The following is a 14,993-nucleotide window of genomic DNA, read 5'->3' as shown; positions in this document are numbered from 1 at the left end:
ATATTTTGGTCGCTGTAGCTGCCGTGGTTGTCCCCAACGATATCGTGGCGAGGGTGACGGCGCCAATGCCTTCACGGCTCCAACGCTAAAGTATGAAAATTATTTTACTAAATCGTCGGGCAACGGTGATCCTGGCAACACTAAGAAACTTTCATGTTGTTATAGACACTACTAAAAACGCTGTAAAAGCTCACAGGTAATTAGCCTTAGATTCAGATTTCAATTTATAGATATTACGTGTACGAATTAAACAACACTACGTTTGTGCTGATAACTATTAATTTTGTCATAATTTTTCACAAAATTTATGCATTTAAATATTAAAGTAATAAAAACTTTGTGTTGGCATGTCAGTGTGTCCCACCCGTCTGAGATAATAAAAAAATGACATCTCTAAGGACGTACTTGTAATAAAAAGGATTTTGTTATCAAATTTTCCTGTGATTTCGATCATATTTTTGTTACAGTGTTATATTATTGTTTCACAGCTTTTTCGTTCAGTTCTAATTACGCCAACATCAAAAATGGGTGAGAAATACAATATCAAATGTCCGGGTGTGAAGCGCCTAATGAAAGAAGCTCTGGAGCTGGCGGAGGCCACCGAAGAGTACTGCGCGCGACCGCTCGAGGACAACCTGTTCGAGTGGCACTTCACCGTACAGGGCCCCAGGGGTACGGACTTCGAAGGCGGCATCTACCACGGTAGGATATTATTGCCTAAAGAATATCCTATGCACCCGCCACACATAATACTGCTAACGCCCAATGGAAGGTTCGAAATCAACAAAAAAATCTGTTTATCAATATCTGGACACCACCCTGAGACTTGGCAGCCGTCTTGGTCTATACGGACTGCTCTGCTAGCTTTAATTGCGTTCATGCCAACCCCTGCTGAGGGCACAATAGGATCACTAGAATACACACCAGCGGAACGTAAACTACTAGCTAAAAAATCTACAAGCTGGTCTTGCCCTCAGTGTGGAGAAATAGCGCAACTGTTATCATCAACAGCAGCAAAGCCCTTAACAGAAGAGGAACAGTCTGTGTTAAACCAAATAGCATTTAAAGGTGAGGATGAACAAACTCCCAAGGCTCCTGAGCCTGAACCTGTTCAAGAGCCTGAAGCACAGGTGCTGGAGTCCTCAGAGTCAAGTACTAGTTTCTTGGATCAACTTACTGAGATTCTGGTGGCTCTTCTGGTGGGTGCAATAGGGATCTTTATCTACCGGCGCTGGAAGGTATATGATGCCGTTGCTGACACAGAATTGTAACATGACAATGTACAACTGACTGTTTGATGATAGGGCCTAAGAATACTTTCGAAATGTTTTATTGCTAAAACTAGCAAAGGTGTTTTATGAAATTATGAAAATAAATTATTTGATATAATAGTTTCAGCAAACTTTTTTGTTTTATTTTAAATGTGTGCCTTAACATTAAGTAATTGTTAGGCATTCATCAAAATAAAAGGTTTAAACCTTGCAGATAACATCTTAGATGATAAAATTGACATTAAAAAAATACATAAACACCTCTTTGTTATTTAGAGACTATTTATTTGCAGTAATAACCTCTAGCATATTTTGACTTGTATTTATTCATTCTAGCCATTACCTAATTTGTTTTGAATTTTTAGTCATATTTTATCTTAAGTTAGTTATTATTATTGTTAGTAAGTTTTTTAACTTTACTTATTGCATTCACATGATTAATATTATATGAATACAATACAAAAATGTTACATTCCATTTTTATATCCTTGTCTATAATCATACTAAGAATCATTATGAATATTAAGATTGACACTAAGGACTTGTATTTATAAATATTAAGAATTATATTTGTGCACCTATACACTTGGATAAGTATTTATTAATTAGTTTAAAAATATTAATATTATTTGGTTTGTCTAGACTATTAAAGGATATTTCATAATTTACGTGATTTTAGTTTCATTATGTGACGTGTCACTAGTTTAACAAAATACCCTTATCTTTCAAGTTCTGTTTCAATAGTGATCCTAGACAATGTTGTACAACAATAAGATAATTGATACCACTACCCTGATAGTTTATAAGACGGCTCTAATGAAAAATAAATAAAAACCGACCAAATGCGAGTAGAACTTGCGCACCGAGGGTTAGACTTGAGAGCAAAAAAAACTTGTATACCTATAAGTTCATAAAGTTTATTCTCTAAATCGCAACTTAAACATGATCGGTTTTTATTATTTTGTTGATATGCTGTATATTTATTAGTGATGCAACAGACCTCTGTTTCTGTTTCCGCAACTTCGCTTCTGGCTCTATACTACGAAGTGCTAAATCCGAACTTCGTCTCTTGCCGTCCGGCTGATGCTAATATTATGTAATACAAGAGTAATGTAATAGTAACCCCACTGTTTCCGCAACTTTTACGAAAATATAATCGGAAGTTTAAGACGGTTGAGTGAGAGTGCAAGTCGCCTGGCGGTAGAGCGCGCGGGAGAGGAGTTAGCCAGCGAGCCGCGCACGGCCTATTTACCCGACTACGAAGAAGGAGGGTTATGTATGTGTTTGACCTGTACGTATGTATGTCTATTCCTATGTCCTCTCGTAACCACTCAACGGCTGAACCAATTTTGATAAATGATACGTCATTGGATTCGTCTTGATGACGCGAGTGACACTGGGTACGTGAAATTCTTGAAAATTCAAAATGGCGGATTTTGGCGCCAAATTACGAGTTTAACGGGCGGGTCGGCCTCGCTGTCTACAGCACGCGCTTACCGCTCCGCGGCCAGGAGTGAATTATATCGTCTATTTTCGACTTTATATAATTGGGGGAATCCATAAAGTACGTCACACATTTGAGGGGGGGTCAAGCAGTTTGTGGCAGAGGAACAAAATAACTGCAATTTTCGTGGCAATTCGTGGGTCTAAATGGCCAAAATAGGTGTGACATACTTTATGGATGGCCCCTTATAAACAAGCTGAACATAAAACTACATGCTCTTATTTAACATGCCATGTGTTTGTAGATCAAATCTTGAAAGTTGTATGACAATCAATGTGAGGAAAGCTTGTGATAAAAGTTTATTTTTTTTACATGTATGTATGGGGGGGGGGGGCATTGAAACATTGTTTCTAGCAGATAGGTACTTTAGGTGAAAACTTAAATAAAACATTAAGATAGGATTTATTTATTTATTGCAGGACATTATTAACATAAGTCTTAAAAATATTTCAGTTGCTTATTTAATGTAACACAAATTTTCATAAAGGATGCATGTGTGTTTCCAATCACCTCATAGTGTGTGAAGAGATGTTATAGTTAAATAAAGTTTACATTATATCTAAAATTATATCAGGTCAGCAACATTCATTGGCATTTCATCAATTTGTGTGGAATAATATTGTTCAATGTCTCTCAAGATTCTGATGTCATCCGACTTGACAAAGTTTATGGCGACACCTTTGCGTCCAAAACGACCTGACCGACCAATCCTGTGGATGTACAGCTCACGGTTGTTAGGCAGGTCGTAGTTGATGACTAGTGACACTTGCTGGACATCAATGCCTCTCGCCCACACGTCAGTTGTAATTAATACGCGACTGGGAACAAATATACAAAGTTAGCTTTCATCTAAAGAACAAATGGTGTACAATTTGATTTACTACTGCCATTTAATGTTACAGGTATCCTAAAAATAGAATGACACTAAACCATAGTGACTCATATATACACTCTCAAAAAAATACTGTGATAGTCATACTGTCCAATAGCAAGGTATTCATTTTGGTATCATAGTCATTATTACCCGGGAATGAGTTAAGAGACTCACCTTTGTCCTGATCTGAACTCTTTCATGATGTTATCTCTTTCCTTCTGTGGCATGTCGCCATGCATAGAGCTGACTGTGAAGTTTGCTTCTTGCATCTTCTGTGTAAGCCAATCTACCTTTCTCTTGGTGTTGCAGAATATTACAGCCTGTGTGATTGTCAGAGTGTCGTAAAGGTCGCACAGTGTGTCGAATTTCCATTCCTCTCGCTCCACAGCTACAAAGAACTGTTTTATGCCTTCTAATGTCAATTCATCACTAAAAGAATAAACATAATATTTAAAAGGTGATGTAACTAGCAGGAAGAATAGAAAGCTTTTGCCCAGCAGTATGATACTCAACAAGCTACATAAAAAAGTATAAATAGTACGAAATAAAATAGTTTCGTAAAATAGAGAAGTTCCTGGATTATTGGAGCATTTAGCTTACTCATGCTGATATTGGTTAGTCTTTTTTTTGATATTTTCATATACCTAGTTCTAGTATCAGATTTAGACTATAAAAAATGATTTTCACCAACTAAAAATAGCATACCGTTTGACCAAAATCCTGATGGGGTCTGTCATGAACTTAGAAGTCATTTCAAGGATCTCGTGGGGCAATGTTGCTGATATCAGTACAACCTGTGTTGCTGGAGGCAAGTAGCGGTAAACATCATAGATTTGCTCCTTGAAGCCCTTGTTCAACATCTCATCAGCTTCATCAAGAACCAGCATCTTAATAGACCTTGTGCGGAGCACACGCCTTCTGATCATGTCTGTAAAGATAACATTATCATTACACCTGTAAGTATAAATTAGGGCTGACCAACTTCATTAGAGTCAAGACCTACTGTATATGCTGCCATCTATTTAAATATTTAAATTTGAAGCTTATAGGAAGGAAGTTAGAGGATGAATAACAAGAAAATAACCATGCGATTTTCTAGTGATATTTTGTTATATCAATTTGTTTGTAGTAATATGCCGCCATTGCTAGCAAAAAAAAAAACTATTCCTTGAAATGAAACCAGTGAATGAAAATAGTTTAAAATTAAAATTGCATCATTTCACTTACCAAAAACTCTGCCAGGAGTACCAGACACGACATGTTGCCCATAGTCCAGCTTTCTGATATCTTCACCAAGATTTGTGCCTCCAATGCAAGCATGACATTGTACATTCATGAAATCACCCAAAGCAAGAATGACTTTCTGGATCTGTGTAGCCAACTCGCGTGTGGGTGACAGTACCAGGACTTGAGTTTCACGGAGGGTGGTGTCCAGCGACTGGAGTATGGATATCGAAAATGTTGCAGTTTTGCCTGTGCCTGATTGTGCCTGGGCTATCACGTCGCGGCCTTTCACGATCGGCTGGATACTTCTTTGCTGGATCGCTGAAGGTTTCTCGAATCCTGAAAATTAGAAAGTATGTCATAGTCATAGCGCTATTTACATCTAACCTCAAATATTATCCAATATTCAAAGAACACCAACAAACTATATATTATTAATTGCGTTTCCTTACCATAAGTATAAATTCCTCTGAGCAGTTCGTCTCGAAGGCCCATAGAATCAAAAGTAGGGATAACTTCAACATCTTCACTAGTGTCGAATTCAACATTCGACAAATCTTCCGATATTATTTTTCGATTAAACGAAACTTCTGATGCCGTCATCTTTGTGGCACTTTCTTTGGTAAAAAAGTACAGAATCACTTTCACTTGGTACACGTCTACAAAAATCAATCGAATGAGTAGAATAACAAAATCAGAAAGGTTCCCTCAACCTCAACGCACGACGAAACGAAACAATAATTGTTTCCTCAAATCAACATGGCGGACGACGGGCGGCGCAACAGAACAGAGTTGCTACCTCTAAAATTCATAAAATTCACATCAGTTGCATTTTAATTAATTAGTAGCTTCAATAAATTTCGTTTTATTTATTTTTATTACTATTTAATGTGCAGTAAATTGTGCAACCTATTATGTAATTTATTTTGAATAGATTTTTTTTAAAGTGATGTGCCATGTATGAGACTCTTTTGCTGCGTTTAGTTTTTGATTTTTATTTATCTTTGCGAACGGAAACTTAAAAATATTTTTCAGTATCAAAAGAAAGTATATAATTTCGTCAATTATTGGAAATTCGACTTAAAATTTCATTACATTGTTATTGTGTCTTTCATCACCATAATCTCATTTATTTAGTTATATTCTAAACCAACGCGTCAATATCTAAACGTAAATAACAACGCATTCTGATTTCTGATTTGTGGTTGTGGGCAAAAAGACCGATCGTATTTGAACGAATCAAAATGGATGCTGGGTGTGAATGAACTACTGAAAAACGAGCAGCTATTGTCGATTGTGCTGTGGCCCTAATGATCATATAGAAGTTCTGATATCGTTATTTGTTAAGTATCAATTTGGAAAGTGTTTTAGTCCCGAGTGCCGTCAAAAATTGGGAGGTCAGGACACTGGTTTTTAATTCAGTAGTCACCCTGTCGGAAATGTGTTTATACAAATGTTTAGGAGTTCCTTATAACCCGCGGGCGGGGATAGTAGGATGAAGAGTGTGTCGATAGTGTTTAATGTCGTGGCTACCCTGCGCCTGGCGCCCCCCGAGCCGTGGACCCAGACGCTCGGTTCGATATGGCGAGTGCGTTCAGACTAGCAAGTCGCTCGTGTATCGCATGAGCGGGCAGAAATGAAATGCATATACAGGAAGCAACGAACACAACTCTGACAACATGTTCCAAAATGACAGAGGAAGTAGACAGAAGACATGGCGTGAACGGGAATAGCAGTAGCAAGCCAGCGAGCGAGGAGAGCCCAGTTGCGCCCGCGGCGCACTCGGCCTCCGGCGGCCGACTTAAGTTCTTCAAAGGTCAGTGGATGGTTCATACTTCACAGGCAATTGAAGCATTGCCCTCAGATGTGCCATTTTACCTTGTATTGTACTCCTGTAGCTAACTACTCTAAGAAAAACTAGAAAGTCATTCATGCTCTGATAAACATGCACAGGCACATTTTGATTGAGTAGTGGCTAATTGTCTGTGTACAGCCTCTGCACTATTGTTGTTTGTTTCATAAGCAGCCAAGAGCAGCCTAGCAGAAACATCCATTTAGTTCACATCTTGATAAGTGATTCATTTGGTTACTAAGCTAAAGTATAAATTACTACTGGAGCAACAATCCTGTAGAGAATTTATTAAATTATAAGTTCAATTAGTGAATTATCTTTGTTATGACAACTATCAGCTGTTTCCAGTAAAAGTATTTTACAATAAGATGGTACCATCATAGTATATTGTTTTATAGAGTTAAACTTAACGAAGGCTACATTTGATAACTATATTTTGTATCATTTTATTTATTTTAATCAGTACTGTTTTTCTGACAAATGCAAATTTCCAAATCATTTTAATGTTTCCATTTCCAAGATCTTCTCTGCATACTGCAAATATTATGTTTAACTAAATTTAATTTAGTCTTGAAATTGAAAATGATGAACAGTTTATTGGTTAAACAAAGTATTTTTACAAAACAAGGTTGGGATCTCCTTTTAGGCAAAAACAATGCTTGTGTCTGACAGACCCCTTATAGTTTGAATATCACCAAATACTATTGAAGTGTTTTTGTCAGATTATTATCATGTCTTGGAGGGACTGGTACCAGTAAGGACTATTTGGTACCTTTCAAGCTGCTGTGGCAAGCATACCACTTATTGGGAATCACTTGTTTAGAGATTCGACATAAACAACAATCATTCACTTGCAATTAAGAAAAGTTTAGTTTTTATTTATAATATTTGAAGTCAATGCTTACATTGTCATAACTCATATGGATATTATATGAATCATTTACTTCAAATGTTGGGTAAAAAGTTCATAAATCCTTTTTGTTATTCAAACACTCCATTAGAATTAAAATCATGTATCAGAATTTTTATTGTTAACAAAACAAAAAAATACACTATAGATTGTATTATTAAAAGCGCAAGGTCTTTTACTGGCTGGTCCTTGTCAGTCAGGCATTAATTTGTAGTATCAGGAGAAACTCTGTGCCTTATGTCTTTAAGATCTGTGATAAGATATGATTTAACTTTGATTAAACACATGGAATTTTTATCTTGAAGTTATCCTCATAACATAGAAATAAATGAGTCAGCTGATAATTTGATGACAATGAGTTCTGTAACATTACAAGTTGTGAGCAACCTTTAAAGGCAAGTGCTTGATCAGTGATCACACAATACTGCCCTTATAAGCTAAAAGGCAGTATCTGAAAAGAAACACTGACTTTTAACTAGCTTAACCATTCATATGCTCTGTCCCTGATCAGTAAAAAATTGAAGGTTATCTTTTGTATTTTTATCTTTCTTCCAGGGATAGCTTTGGGGTTTAGGTTAGGTTAGACCAGGGGTCGCCAAACTACTACAAACAAATATCAGGAAGCGTAACTCAGAACAAATTACACAACAAATTGTAGGACACCTATGGTATTTTCGATATATCAAGTAGTAACTCGTGCATTTGCTCTTGAACATCATCATTTGGTGAAGTGGAACTAATGATAAAGACAAGTGAAGACCACAGTTGACCACCGGAGTTAGGTACTACTCAATAACAAGTATTTCACGAGTTTAATTGCAATTATTTTAACACAAGCATAGCAATTTATGCTCCTCGTAATGCATATGGTGAAATGGAATGGGTGGTGAAACACCAGGACTCTTCAATAATGAACGTCTCCGCATCGGAAAAAGCAATCTTTTGTAAAAGGTGACGAGAGGTTGACATTAACTATTGCATCTAATATTATTCACACTTCATAAAAAAAAAATATTATAACAAAAAATCAACAAAAAACTTTAAATAATGGTGGTTTATTTGAGTTTAGCTGTCAGGAAAATAAAGACTGTTTGTACCCATTGTTTGGGCAATACAGGAAAGAAGAAAGTATGAAGAGGGGTGAGCAAACTGTCATTTACATTATGTGAGCCATAGACCACAGACTTGATTTTGCATAATACTTACCATATCTAACTAATAATGTATTTGAACATTTTTGAATATAAATCTAATTTTACAACTGCTTACTAGTGGAAAGTGATCCGTGGACATTTTAATTTTGCATTGTTCCCCTTCCCGCACCATTTCATAACAGACGTTGGCATAATAATTTAGAGCTGTTTACAATCAAAAATATCGAAATTTGTCGTGAGCTCACTATTTTGCAAAACAAATGTCAGTCAAAATTAAATGACGCGCATGCGCGCAGGACACAGTTTAGGACACAGTTTCTATCTTTATAACGCAGTTACGCTTCCTGATATTATTTGTTTGTAGCCAAACTACGGCCCGCGGGCCAAGTCCGGCCCACGAGCCCCTTTAATCCGGCCCGTGGAAAGAAAGCGAGAGTTTTATAAGACCCGCCACTGACAGTAATTGGTCATAATCATAAAACATGAACATAATCAACACCAAGTGCGTTCCTTATGCATTACTCGTATCTAGGTCACCCTGAAGACTAAGTGCCTAACTTAATTCTGTATTACCCCCATGAGCAGCCAAAGTCTTGGCCCGCACAAATTTACATTAAGTGCAGTGTGGCCCCTGAGTCAAAAAGTTTGAAGACCCCTGGGTTAGACTAATGACGAAGCATGTTGCGGATCTACAATTGGTTTTCTTGACAAAGCCTGTTGCGGATATTATGTTGTTAAGTAGGTTACTGGTGGAAATTAAAATATATTTATTTTTATCTTAATCCGCATTATTAATATTATTTGAAACAAAGAAGGCTAGAATGCATGTTTTTTTTACAATCCGCATACAAAAGGTTAAAACATACTGCATCAGACGGTATAAATATCTCAAAAGGTTTTTTTTGAGCTAATGCCTCTTGCCTTAAAATGGCAGACTAATTTTCTTAACCTCACTGATCATTATTTATCTACTCAAATAAACAAGTGCATTATGAACTTAATTAACATGTAAACACTGTCATATAGACATAGCAAGTTATATTTATTACATTGATGATAAAATTACAACTGTGATTTCATTAGTAATTAACATAGCAAGTGCATTTCGTTATTAAAACATCTTTATTAACCCAAGTTAAGGAACTCTTACTGTTGAAAAGATAATGAAGAATTAAAATAATGATTTAAGGTTTCATAACCATATACATGATATACAATTTTACATGATGATCGGTGCGCATTCCAGATGGCAAGTTCATCCTGGAGCTGGTGCGCGGGTGCGCGCGCGGCGGGGAGCGCGCGGGCTGGGTGTCGGTGCCGCGCAAGACGTTTTGGCCGCCCGCCGCCGCGCCGCACGCGCCGCCCACGCCGCCCGCGCCCGCCGCGCCCTGCGCCTCGCTCAGCGTCTCCGACGACAACTCCTCCATCCACTCCTCGCCTTGGCAGCGCGACCACTGCTGGAAGCAGCAGGCGCCCCGCCGCAACCTCTCCAAAGAGCTAGCCATGTACTACTGCCGGCCCGCGGCGCTGCACGCGGCCGCCATCCGCGCCGGCTCGCGCGCCAAGCGCCGCCGCCCGCACGACGCCTCGCCGCCCGACGGCGAGCCCGACCCCGACCGGCGCCCGCGCGGCGAGGACGCCGTCGACGGGGGGCCCTCGCCTGACTGCAACTCGAAAACGAACACGACCGCCGTCGACGACCGTCGGACGGACTGCGACCGAGAGAAATATTATCATATGAAACTCAAAAAACCATATCAGTATCATAAGTTAAGAGTTTACAAGAAGACGCGTCCGGCGATCCGGCCGAAGCTGCTCGCGCGCACGGTGGAGCGGCTGGCGGCGCGCGCGGCCGCGCAGCCCGCGTCGGCGACGGCGCCCGCGGCCGTGCACGCCAAGCTCGTCAGCTGCCGCCAGGAGCACGCCATGGTGTCGCCGCGCAAGCGCATCCTGCGCGAGCTGGAGCGCGTCAGCCTGGAGGAGCAGGGCGGCAAGCGGCGCGCGCGCACCGTGCCCGCGCTCAGCACCGCCTCGTACCCGGCCGAGCCCGGCCCCGGGCCCGGCCCCGGCCCCGGGCCCAGCCGCGCCAACGGCGCCGCGCGCTCGCACCCGCTCACCAAGAACGCCAGCAGCTACAGCATCCACTCGCTGCTGGCCATGCCCGAGGAGGCGCGCCGCTCGCCGCACTCGCACCCGCCCTCGCTCAAGACCGAGTCGCCGGGCAGCGCGCGCTCGCCCGACCTCAGCCCGAGCCCCGACCACTACCGCTACCGGCACTCGGCGCTGGCGCTGAGCTCGCCGGGGCCGCCGCCGGCGCCGGCGGCGGCGCGCGACTCGCCCACGCCGCCCGAGCTGGCGCGCTACCGCGCCGCGTACGCCGCGCCAGCGCCCGCGCCGCCGTACGCCGCGCGGCAGTGGGGCGCCGCCACCGCGCCCTTCCGCCCCCGCGACGACTGGCGCGAGCTGCAGTACATGTACGGGTACGGGTACGCGGGCGCGCCGGCGGTGGCGGCGGGGTACCGCGCGCCGCCCGCGCCGCTCTGGATGCACTACGCCGTGGCGCCCGGCCTGCCGCCGGGGCCCTGGGCGCCGCTCGCGCACCCGCTCATCAACGACCACATACCTAAAGAGGAACCCACGTCAGGTGACCGTGCATTTTTATTTATTTACTAGCTGTGCCCGCGACTTCGTCCGCATGGACTTGGATCTGTCAACAACAACACAACGAAAAACAATGAAAAATAGACTAAATGTTACTCCTTATATAGCATCAGCTACCTGCCAGTGAAAACCTCGTCAAAATCTGTTGCGTTGCGAAGATTTCCCGGAGCAAACAGACAGACAGACAAAAAAAAAATTCTGTTTTGTTATATATAAGTGACGCATGTACTTTCACATTAGTTAATACTGGACGGATAATCGGCGCCACGATATCAAAATAATCATATTTGATGACAGCCTCTGAGTCTTTGTTTCCGCTGTTTCAGATTTGCCATTGAACCTGTCGAAGCATTGAGCGGCGCGGGCGCAGCGCGGCGGAGGAGTCGCCGCATGCAGTGCGCTTTACAACTTTTACTATTGTATGTATTACAAAGGCAATCAAAGACTTCTAGATTATTAAAGTGGCATATGATTATGTAATATGTTATTAATATTTTATAGTATACATTATAAAACAAGTTCGAACAGTAAACTTGTGGTGAATGTTGTCGTCGCTGTCCCATCAACATTCCATTGTCACTATCGATTGGAGAGTATTGAAAGTCCAAAAAGTACATCCCACCTAATCTAATAGCCTTTAAACGCTTGAAAGCGATTAAATTTATAAACTAATTTTTGCACATTGGCAAAAAATATTTTTGTATAAATGTGGTTTTCCGCAAACTTGTTTGTCTGGGAATCTATTTACAAAATGATGTATATTACGGAAATTTATTATATTTTTAATATAGATGTACGTATGCAGAGTCACATGAGTATTTTCATACAAAATATTGTAATCCGAGTTGCATATTTTAATATTGGCTATTATTTTAGTGTAGTATGCTAAGATGATCTAAATGAACAAACAACTCTAAAACATTATAGACGATCAGTGCCTTTTACAAAGAAAATACTAAATAAATAAGAGAAGAAAAGTATCAAAATAATAGCTGGTATTTTCAAATATACGCAAATCCAAGTTCGGCTTCTTTGAGGCTGGACGCTGGATCGTCCACAGAAATATTTACTGTCTCTAAATCTCCGTTCTTTACTTAAAAATTCCATATGTTTATGTTCGATCTCATTATTTAATTTAGAAAATAAAATGAGGTAAAGACTACAGTTTTTGGGATCAAATTTGGATGTGTGTTTATGTAACATGTATATTAAAAATAAGAGACATTGTATATAATTTGTGAATGGTGTATTATTGGTGAAGTTTGGGAGTAGTTTTTATCAAAGCATTAACCGCTTATGATTTATCCGTAAGAGTTTTATTACCTTCAAATAATTATTGTATTTGTACAGTATTTTTTTAAATTAGTATTTTATAATGATTAGGATTGCGGTTGGCTGTCGTGGAGTCGGCAGCGCGCGCGCCGTTGGCTTCGAGATTAACGCGTAAAGGTACTAGTTTATTGCAATTTAGTTGATGTATGGGGTTACGTATGTATTTATAAGGACAGTTATAGGACGGTAACGGACTGACTTCTGATGTAATATTATTCATTAATGGAATTGTATAAAATAGATATGTAATCGGCGGCCTACTGTGACGAGCGTTTTGTCCACCAACAAAGTTGATAGTGTAAATGTAGCTGTAATAGATCCTGCTCAATTAATTCTGAGTACAGTATGGGAGTGAAATGTATTCTTTTTCATATCTGTGTTTGTGTATTTATGTTATTGGGTTTATGCAATCCATCGAACATTTTGAATTGTAAGTTCAATCGTAGATCGTGCAGCCCTACCCGTTCAAGAGTTGAATATTTTGAGGTCATATTTACTTATTGTTTACGCCTTACAGGTTTATAAACAAATCGTAGTATTTATGACTTATTTTGTAATTCTCTATACCAATATGACTGGTAATTATGTTAAAAATGTTGAACTTTTGATATGTGTGGCTTTTTATTGGGTTGCGTAAACCCGACTATATATATATTGTTATACTTTCTTGTATTTTTATTTATTTTATTAGTTCATGAGGTTTCAAAAACTGGTCTAGACTAGAAGAGATATTAGACTTTGTAAACATTGATCAATGTTGGATAAATTAGCTTCGCACGCGTAAAGCTCTCAACAGCTGGGTAGAACTTCCGAGATTTTGCAAAAATAACCATGGTAATTCCTAAAAATTACGTCGTAGATTTCAATAACGGTACACAAACAATATCTGCTCCAAATTTGGTCTCTCTTGTAATTTTCCCTGCCTGTTTGTTGAAGTTGTTTGTTATTCCAAACGACCAGCTACAAATTTCATCAAAATCTGTTTTGTCGTTTTAGCGTGAAGCAGTAGGTACACGCATGCACACTTCGAATCTAAAACTTCCTTATTTATAATATTAGTAAGATTAGCTTCACTTTTAGTAACAAACAACAAATTGACAGGAACTTTTTCAGTTTACTTACTGCTGTTATTCATTGATGACTCCTTTTGGCGCATACCAAGCCAGACTATACATGTGTTACATTACAGCAATTGACTATTTTTAATAATTTTATAAATTAAAACTGGACAATGCGTGTTATCGCACAGAAAAACAATTTTTATGCTACCTTTACATTTAACTGAGTTACAAAGGTTTCATTACATGCAAGCATCGGGAGTATCCCCATACCTGCTGCAGAGAGAAAAGCCTTCTAGAAAGAAACAGATAGACTTTTCAAAAAGTCACTATAAATCCAATTTTAAACCAAAAGAATTTTTGTTTTAGCTTAACATTGTATGTATTTCTGTACTAGCCGTTGCCCGTAACTCCGTCCGCGTAGAAGTATGAAACATAATTAACGTCCTATTCTTAGAACTACTGAATATACAAAAAAAAATCGGTCAAGCCATTTCGGAGGGGTTTGGTTACAAACACTGTGACATGAAAATGTTATATATTAGATAGATATGGCAAACCCAGGAGTTGTCAAGTGTGGACACCAAATTGCAAAATTGTGAGCAAGGTTCCATTAGCATTTAATTGCTTAGTCGTACTTGAACAATCGGTAACACCCGTACATAATGCAAATCGATTTTACTGGATGATCGTCTTTCTGGCATGTTGCGGCGTCTCTGACCTTCGGGATGGTCCCACTTCGGTCTAGTTACTTTTTATGAACCTGCTTGAACCAATAAAACATGTTCTTCTTTTTGTATAATTTCTTTAAGTACATTATTATATCTATATACATATATTTATTATGTTATTATTGATCAGTTCTTCAAGAAAATAAGTACATAACAGTGCCATTTCTATTGTTTGTTTTCAAAAGTGTGCAGATTTCTCCCATTCGCAACATTATTCAGCAGCCGTATAAAATATTATATTTTTCTATGCAAACGATTCTTCGAAGCATGTGATAGCGCTTTTTGAATATAAAAAAGTGAGTATGTTGGTGTCTTAAACCACATTAAATCATATTTATAATGCGGAAAATAGTTATTATCCATTTATAATAAGATGTAGTTATGTACTCGAATAAATATAACTTTTACAAATTAAGTTTTTT

The 14,993-nt window shown here is 39.3% G+C and overlaps 3 protein-coding genes across 4 annotated transcripts; 2 read left to right on the top strand and 1 right to left on the bottom strand.

Annotated features, from left to right (window-relative positions):
* Nucleotides 1-424: 424 nt before the first annotated feature.
* LOC141432312 (ubiquitin-conjugating enzyme E2 J1-like) lies at nt 425-1,857 on the top strand. Its single transcript, XM_074093859.1, has one exon. It carries the CDS (start codon nt 525-527, stop codon nt 1,269-1,271), a length of 747 nt encoding a protein of 248 aa, XP_073949960.1. The 5' UTR covers nt 425-524; the 3' UTR covers nt 1,272-1,857.
* Nucleotides 1,858-3,171: 1,314 nt separating this feature from the next.
* Nucleotides 3,172-5,665, bottom strand: LOC141432530 (eukaryotic initiation factor 4A-III). Its single transcript, XM_074094140.1, has 5 exons — nt 5,326-5,665; nt 4,877-5,212; nt 4,355-4,577; nt 3,824-4,078; nt 3,172-3,593 (listed from the first exon to the last, which is right to left on the bottom strand). The coding sequence occupies exons 1-5, from the start codon at nt 5,474-5,476 to the stop codon at nt 3,341-3,343; spliced, it is 1,218 nt and encodes a 405-aa protein (XP_073950241.1). The 5' UTR covers nt 5,477-5,665; the 3' UTR covers nt 3,172-3,340.
* A 234-nt stretch (nt 5,666-5,899) lies between these two features.
* On the top strand, nt 5,900-14,982 carry H (transcriptional corepressor hairless). 2 transcript variants are annotated; one of them, XR_012451838.1, is made up of 4 exons: nt 5,900-6,689; nt 10,036-11,433; nt 11,777-11,869; nt 12,834-14,982. XR_012451838.1 is itself a non-coding variant. In XM_074094139.1 (3 exons), the coding sequence occupies exons 1-3, from the start codon at nt 6,515-6,517 to the stop codon at nt 11,803-11,805; spliced, it is 1,602 nt and encodes a 533-aa protein (XP_073950240.1). In that variant the 5' UTR covers nt 5,901-6,514; the 3' UTR covers nt 11,806-14,982. The 2 variants fall into 2 exon arrangements, 1 of the variants encoding a protein (XP_073950240.1); XM_074094139.1 differs by having other exon boundaries at nt 5,901-6,689; nt 11,777-14,982.
* The last annotated feature ends 11 nt before the right edge of the window (nt 14,983-14,993 follow it).

The sequence above is a fragment of the Choristoneura fumiferana genome, chromosome 11 (assembly GCF_025370935.1).
Source record: "Choristoneura fumiferana chromosome 11, NRCan_CFum_1, whole genome shotgun sequence".
Lineage (NCBI taxonomy): Eukaryota > Metazoa > Arthropoda > Insecta > Lepidoptera > Tortricidae > Choristoneura > Choristoneura fumiferana.
Note: the sequence above shows the minus strand (reverse complement) of the source record. Positions and strands in the feature narration are given on the sequence as shown.